Genomic DNA, 7500 nt, shown 5'->3' on the forward strand with positions numbered 1-7500 from the left:
GATCTATCGAGTGTGAGCGGGAAAAGCCGCGATCATTTTGTCGTGACGGGTGACAGGTCCAAAGTGTTGTGCCCAGGTAAGTGGTATTGTGGTCGTTTTCAGTGCCGTAGAGTTATTACACTAGCATGGCTAATATGGAAACCACACTAGCAGACGTTATAAGGGCTATGGCGGAGCAAGGAAGGACACAGCACGCTGAACTGCAAGCAATGGTGAACCATGCTTTATCGGAGCAAGGAAAAGCACAGCAAGCCGAAATTCAAGCTGTGGCGAACCGTGTTGACAGTGTGTTCAAACAGGTGTTTGGACTCGTTAAGGAGGAGTGCTCGCGGGTGAAAGGAGAAGTTTTAAAGGCAGTTTTCACCAAGGACGAGGTGAAGGGAGAGGTGGAAAAAGTGGCCAGTGACCTTAGGAGGTATGTGGATGAAGTTGTGGCAGCACAAGTGCCCCCTGCCCTCTTCCGGCATGAGGATACGCTGCCCCGGGAGAGTGAGCAAGCTAGCGAGGCGGAAGATAGTGACGAGGACGAAGCTAATAGTCGGCACGAAGGACTCAAGAGCCGTTCTCCATTGGCAAAGGCGTTTCCGTCTCCCCCAGGTGCCCCGGCGAATGTTTTGTCGCCTCCGCCATCCCCGCCAGCCTCGGTAAAGTCGGGCCTCTCGGCTGCCAGCTCCACGTCACGGAGGCTAGGGAGTGGGACGAGGCGCCGCCCGCAGGAGTTCGACGGGACAGTGTCTTGGGAAGCGTACAAGACACAGTTCGAGCTCCTGGCTAGCGCCCACCAGTGGAGTCGACCTGAGATGGCCATGCAGCTTGTGTGGGCGCTCAAAGGCCCAGCGTTGGAAGTCCTGAACCAACTGCCAGCCACCCAGCGGAGCTCCTATAGTAAGGTGACGGCGACGTTGGAGAGGAGGTACGGGCATCAGCATCAAACTGAGGTGTTCAGGACAAGGTTCCGGGCCCGGGTGAGAGGCCCGGGAGAGACCCTGACACGCTTAGCGCAGGATTTGGAGGTATTGGTGCGCCGTGCGTACCCGGAGGCCAGTGAGGAGATGATCACCATTCTCTTGCGGGATCAGTTTGTTGACGCTATCGATAACCAGCAGCTGAGGATATACGTCCAGCAGGCGCACCCCAAGGACCTACAGGAGGCCCTGGCGAGGGGCCTGGAGATGGAGTCGTTTCTCCGGATTACGCGGGAGCGACCCAGCTGGAACAGTGACTCATACAAGGTGAGAGCAAAGAAGGGGAAAGTGGACAAATCCCCCTCTAGACCTGCATCACCCTCAGGTGAGTTCTGGGGTAAATGCTACTCTTGTGGGCAACAAGGACATTCCAAAAAGTACTGCCCGCAGGGAACGCATGGCGGAAAGGCTGTCGGTGCTGGAGCAGGGCCGCATCGGTACAAAACCTGTTGCTGGAGTTGTGGTGAGGGGTATAAGACGGCAGGGTGTGCCATCGTCTCCGACAAGGATAGCAAGAAGGTAGCGGGAAACTGGGAGGGGCTGGCGGAAGGGGTCGAATACCAGCCGGAAGACGGGAGACCCCAGTTCGTTTAAGTTGCCGCGCCGAGGGCGCCCGGACCGTTCAGGTAGGCGGGCAAGTGGACGGTAAGTCTTGCTGCTTTACGGTGGACTCGGGCGCAGAACGCACCTTCGTGCAGGACGGCATGGTGGCAACTGGACGACCCCCGGTGGCCCAGCAACAGCTGTGTGGGATTACGGGGCACTGCACGCAGCTGAGGGGACCAGTGCATGCCAGGGTAACGGTTGGCAACACTGAGGAGCATCTTCCTGTTTTTGTAGCTGACGTCGGGGAGAACTTGCTCGGTCTAGACTACCTCCAGCAAAGCAGGGCGGTGCTGGATTTCGGGGAGATGACCATGTCGGTCGGAGGTGACGTGGTGCCGCTTAGGGAGGGCGCCGTTGACGCAGAGGAAGCCCACACTGTACCACCACCCGAAACCAGCCACCGTTGCCGTCTAAGTGAGGAGCAGGAAGGGGAAAGCCTGGGCCCGGACGAGGGTGGTGGACAGGCGACTATGATCACGGAAGGTCACTTCGAGGACACGCAGGGGGGTAACACTGAAGTCCCACCTCATCTGCAGGATTTATTGCAGAGGAGCTCGGTATGTCTGTCTGGGGAACAGGTTGACGAGGTGAGGAAAGTGTTGACACGGTATGCAGACGTCTTCTCGAAGGGGGATACCGACCTGGGCCGGACCAGCCTGGTGAAACACCGCATACACACAGGGGATAGTCAGCCGGTCAAGCTGCCGCCCCGAAGGATCGCACCCGCCCGTCGGCTGGAAGTGGAGAAAGCCGTGGAGGAACTGCGCGCGCAAGGGGTAATTGAAAAGTCGGCTAGTCCCTGGAGTGCGGCCGTCGTACTCGTTAAGAAGAAGGATGGGTCCACCAGGTGTTGTGTGGACTATCGGGGCCTTAACGCGGTGACAACCAAGGACTCGTACCCTCTACCGAGGGTGGAAGACACTCTTGACGCGCTCGCGGGAGCCCAGTGGTTCTCGACCTTGGACTTGAAGTCTGGTTACCATCAAGTGGAGGTAGCGGAGGAGGACAGAGAGAAGACAGCCTTCTCGTATGGGCAGGGGCTATATCAATTCAAAGTGATGAGTTTTGGCCTAGTGAATGCCCCGGCAACCTTTGAGCGCCTGATGGAGCGTGTGTTGGATGGGCTGCTCTGGAAAAGCGCCCTGGTATATTTAGACGATGTGCTAGTGTATGGGAATTCATTTGAGTGTGCTCTGGAAAGGCTTAAGGTAGTATTGGATAGGTTTAGGGCAGCAAATGTGAAACTCAGCCCGAAGAAGTGCTGCCTTTTTCAGAGGGAGGTGCCTTTTCTGGGGCACATAGTGAGTAGTGAGGGGGTGAAAACAGACCCTGGTAAGGTAGAGTCGGTTAAGGAGTGGCCGGTTCCGCGCAGTGTGACGGAAGTGCGCGGGTTTATTGGTTTGTGTACGTACTACAGGCGGTTCGTCAAGGGGTTCGCACAAATCGCAGTACCACTCCACCACTTGACTCGGAAAGGGGCCTCCTTTCACTGGAGTGAAGAATGTCAACGGGCCTTTGCTACATTGAAGGAGGCTCTCGCTAACTCCCCTGTGTTGCCGTACCCGGACCCCACGAGACCGTACGTGTTGGATTGTGACGCAAGTGCTGAGGGAGTAGGGGCTGTCTTGTCTCAGGAGAAAGATGGACAGGAGTGGGTCGTATCCTACTTTAGCAGGAAGTTCTCAGCACCAGAGAGGAATTATTGCGTCACCCGTAAGGAGTTGTTGGCGGTGATTCTGGCGATTGATCACTTCCATCCTTACCTGTACGGGGCCAAGTTCAAGATCAGGACCGACCACGCCGCTCTGAGGTGGCTCAAAAACCTCAGAAATCCGGAGGGGCAGTTGGCTAGGTGGATTGGGAAGCTGGAGCAGCACGACTACCACATCGAGTATCGGCCAGGGAACATGCATAACAATGCTGACAGCCTGAGCCGCCGTCCCTGCGATAGCGACTGTAAGCATTGTAGCCGCCGTGAAACGGAACCTGTGAGCGTGAAGGCTGCTGCTCTTGCTGTTGACACGAAGTGGGGAGAGGACCTCAGGCAGGCCCAGCGAGATGACGCTGATATTGGGCCCATAGTGACACTGAGGGAGGAGGGTGAGAAAAAACCGCCCTTGGGAAAGTGTGGCACCGCTAAGCCCGGCAGCGAAGGCGTTGTGGCAACAATGGTCAGTGTTGCGAGTGAGTGAGGGTGTGCTGCAGCGGCAGTGGCACTCGTGTGACGGCAGTATATCCTTCTGGCAAACCATTGTTCCCATTAGTATGAGGGAAGCGTTAGTGCGCGAGGCTCACAGTGGCAGTGCGAGTGGCCACTTCGGTGTGAAGAAAACCCTGGGGCGTTTAATGCAGCGAGTGTACTGGGTGGGCATGCGGAAGGACGTGAGCGAGTGGTGCAAATCTTGCGACGTGTGCTGTGGAAAGATGGGCCCCGGGAGGAGGTCAGCTGCTCCCTTACAAGTGTATCAGGTTGGGGCGCCTATGGAGAGGGTGGCGGTGGATATCCTAGGGCCATTTCCTCAGACGGTCCGAGGTAACCGCTTCGTGTGTGTGGCCATGGATTATTTTACGAAATGGCCGGAGGCATACCCGCTGCCGAACCATGAGGCCGCCACCGTGGCAGGCGTGTTAGTGGACGAGTTTTTCGCCCGGTTTGGAGCTCCGCACGAGCTACACTCCGACCAAGGAAGGGAGTTTGAGTCGGCAGTATTCCGGGAGTGCTGTCAGTTGCTGGGCATCAAGAAGACTCGCACCACGCCCCTGCGGCCGCAGTCGGACGGCATGGTGGAACGCTTCAACCGCACGCTGGGGCAGGAGTTGGCGAAGTGTTGCCAGGAGAGTCAGGAAGAGTGGGACTTAAAAATCCCCCTGCTTCTATGGGCCTACCGTTCAGCTGAACATGAGGCAACCGGGTACACGCCAGCCCGGTTGATGTGCGGGCGGGAGCTGCGGATGCCAGTGGACCTTGTGACTGGCAGGCCGCCGGACGAGGACATGCCCACTTCGGTCACCCAGTACGCAGCGGCCCTCCAGGACCGCCTCCGTGAGGTGCACCATCAGGTGAGATCTAACCTGAAGGTGTCGGGCGAGGCGATGAAGGATCGGTACGACCGTCGAGCTACGTCACCGCCCTTTAACGAGGGGGATCAAGTGTGGTTGCACAACCCTCGGCGTAAGAAGGGGTTGTCTCCCAAGCTCCAGAGCCCCTGGGAGGGGCCATATGCGGTGGAGAAGGTCATCTCGGACGTCACCTTCAGGATCCGCCAGGGGGCAAGGAGGAGAGCATTGGTGGTGCATGCTGATAGGCTGTGGAGGTACCACGGTCCTGGCAACTTCTCCTGGGGGGGGAGCGAGCTTCTCAATCGAGCAGCGACGAGGAGGACGGGGACCGAAACCTGGGGGACGACGAGCCATGGATGGTGGGAGACGACGCGTCACTGACGGTGGGGGCGGACGGAGACCCGGACCCGAGGAGGACCGCGTCACTGGTGCTGGAGGAGATTGCAGCAGAGGAGCTGTGTCCCTTAGAGGGGGCACTCACAGACGTCGACGCTGGGTTCGTGGTAAGGAGACCCAGGCGGGAACGTCGTCTACCGGTATGGAGTGAAGATTACGTCCTTAGTTAGTTCTGTGATACCAAAAAGTAAATTTTTAGTTTCTCTTTTTGTGATGTATGTATGTATGGATGAGGGAGTTGGGGAGCGAGGTTGCTCCATCTCTTTACAGGTGGGGGTAGTGTTACGAAAGCGGCCCCTATTGCATCCTGTCGACATCGTGACATCGGAGATGACGCTTTCGTCGTGATCCTTGGCGCCAAAGGTGGACGCCACCTGGAAGCACGTGACGTCGAGCAGCGACTGTGATTGGTCGAGGCGTGCTTGGCGAGACTGCGTGGGCACGCTATCCCGGGGAGGAGGGAGACGAGCAGCACAGGTGACGGGAGAAGGCGTCGTGGTTCTCGCTCGGATTATTATTGCGTTTGTAAGCTGTAGCGAAGCTTCAAGTAGCCTTTCGAGGGTTGGCAAGTGACCCGAGGTGCCTCCTACAGCCCAGTATTCTTTTGTAGTGGCTCTGTGTAAATAGAGGATATAAGTCTACTTTGCGTTTTCGTCGCCTTGAGAACTCACCACGAAACATTACCGTCACGTCTCTTAAATGCAACGGACCTATGAATTGAAATCGGGTGACAAACCTCCAGTCTCTGGGGGGGGGTTTGTTACAATATATATGTTGAGATATTCTAACAGGTTGACGTAAGTGGAGTAGGAAATACAGGAGTCTTAGTCTTGAGTTTATTTCTGACTAGTTTCGAAGGTATGCTTTGAAAAAGCATACCTGCGAAACTAGTCAGGAATAAACTCAAGACTAAGACTCCTGTGTTTCCTACTCCGCTTACGTCATACATATATATAGATATGCTAGACCACCCGTGACCCGTTGAGTGAAATGAAATCTTAAATGATACTTTGTTAAAAATATGGTCAATAAAATCTTTATTAAGACAATGCTCTTATATTTACATTCTCCTTGATTATGCTTATGTTATATCACGTCTCGTCATCCCACTCCCAATCCCACTCCCACTTATTATCATTGTCATTCAGGGAGTCCCATGGGACTTGAGCGAGTATCAACGTTTATAATTATAAACTTTGCGATAGATATACTATGTCACTATCTCAGTATAGTATAAATCACAGAAAATAAGTTTCTATATCAAATTGTATACAATTTGGAGCTCTTACCTGTATTCAGTAGACGAAGGTTGTGACTTGATTAGTTATAAGAAGTGAAATGCAGAAGATTGTGACGTCATGTCGTCGCTACTAATTCAGGAGTTGGCTATACTTTTAAATACTGAATATGAAAATTTTATAAGTATATATATATATATATGTATATATATTATATATACATATATATATATTATATATGTAATATATGTATATATATTATATATACATATATATATATTATATGTAATATATATATATTATATATATATATACACATATATATATATACATGTATGTATGTTGGGTCAAATGAAATTTTAAGTGATACGTTGTTATAAGAAGTGAAATCCAGAAGATTGTGAAGTCATGTCGTCGCTGCTTGGAATCATATGATGTCTCTTCTTCTGATTGGCTGGCCCTCTGTCGTGAGGTCATATCTCTTCTGTTCTTCTCGTCTGATTGGCTGGTCCTCAGTCGTGACGTAATATCTCTTCTTCTCATTGGCTGGGTGACGGTTTCAGGGAAGCATGATGATAAACAAGATTATCAGACTTTTATAAGTATACATATATATCTATATCTATATATATATACATATATATATATATATATATATATATTATATATATATATATATATACTAATTGTTTCAGCTCTGGGGCAAGTATCTGGTCAATAATGGACCTAATGTGTTTTGAACAGATTATTTTGTTGAATTTCTTATATTACTATTATTATTGCTATACATTTTTTTCATCTTTAAGGATTTTGCTCCGACAAACACTGAGATTATGTAATTTTATTCAGCTGAGGGAAAACCCAATTTTGCTGTGTCGAACGATATAAAATTACCATGTTACCATTACCGTTCTTAATACCAATACCATTTTGATGCCAATAACGAAGACGAATCACGATTACGCTTTCTGAGTATGAATGCGCACGATATATCAGACAATTATTCCTTTTTCCAGCTTTTTTCCCACTTTCTGTAAACATTCTGTTCATTTTCTGTAAACTTTCAGTACACTTTCTGTTCACTGACCAAATCGCTCCTAAGTGCCATACATGGTCTTTAATTCTTCGGCATTTTTGGTTGCCAATTTCTCTCCCTGAGTTCCTGAATATCAATCAGGAGGTATCTGAGTCGGCCACAGGTCAGTTTCTGATCGACAATGTCTTTAATGGAGGAA

General features: G+C 51.6%; 1 protein-coding gene across 1 annotated transcript in view; it reads left to right on the forward strand.

The window, feature by feature from the left end:
- The window catches only part of LOC143018633 (uncharacterized), a 2120-nt gene extending 539 nt beyond the window's left edge, over positions 1–1581 (forward strand). The window contains exon 1 of the mRNA XM_076174180.1: positions 1–1581. This exon is cut by the window's left edge and continues 539 nt beyond it. Within this exon, the coding sequence (XP_076030295.1) occupies positions 126–1559 (1434 nt within the window). The 5' untranslated portion in view covers positions 1–125 and the 3' untranslated portion in view covers positions 1560–1581.
- Positions 1582–7500: the final 5919 nt, after the last annotated feature.

Source organism: Oratosquilla oratoria, chromosome 35 (genome assembly GCF_046742065.1).
Source record: "Oratosquilla oratoria isolate Oo_2021 chromosome 35, ASM4674206v1, whole genome shotgun sequence".
Lineage (NCBI taxonomy): Eukaryota > Metazoa > Arthropoda > Malacostraca > Stomatopoda > Squillidae > Oratosquilla > Oratosquilla oratoria.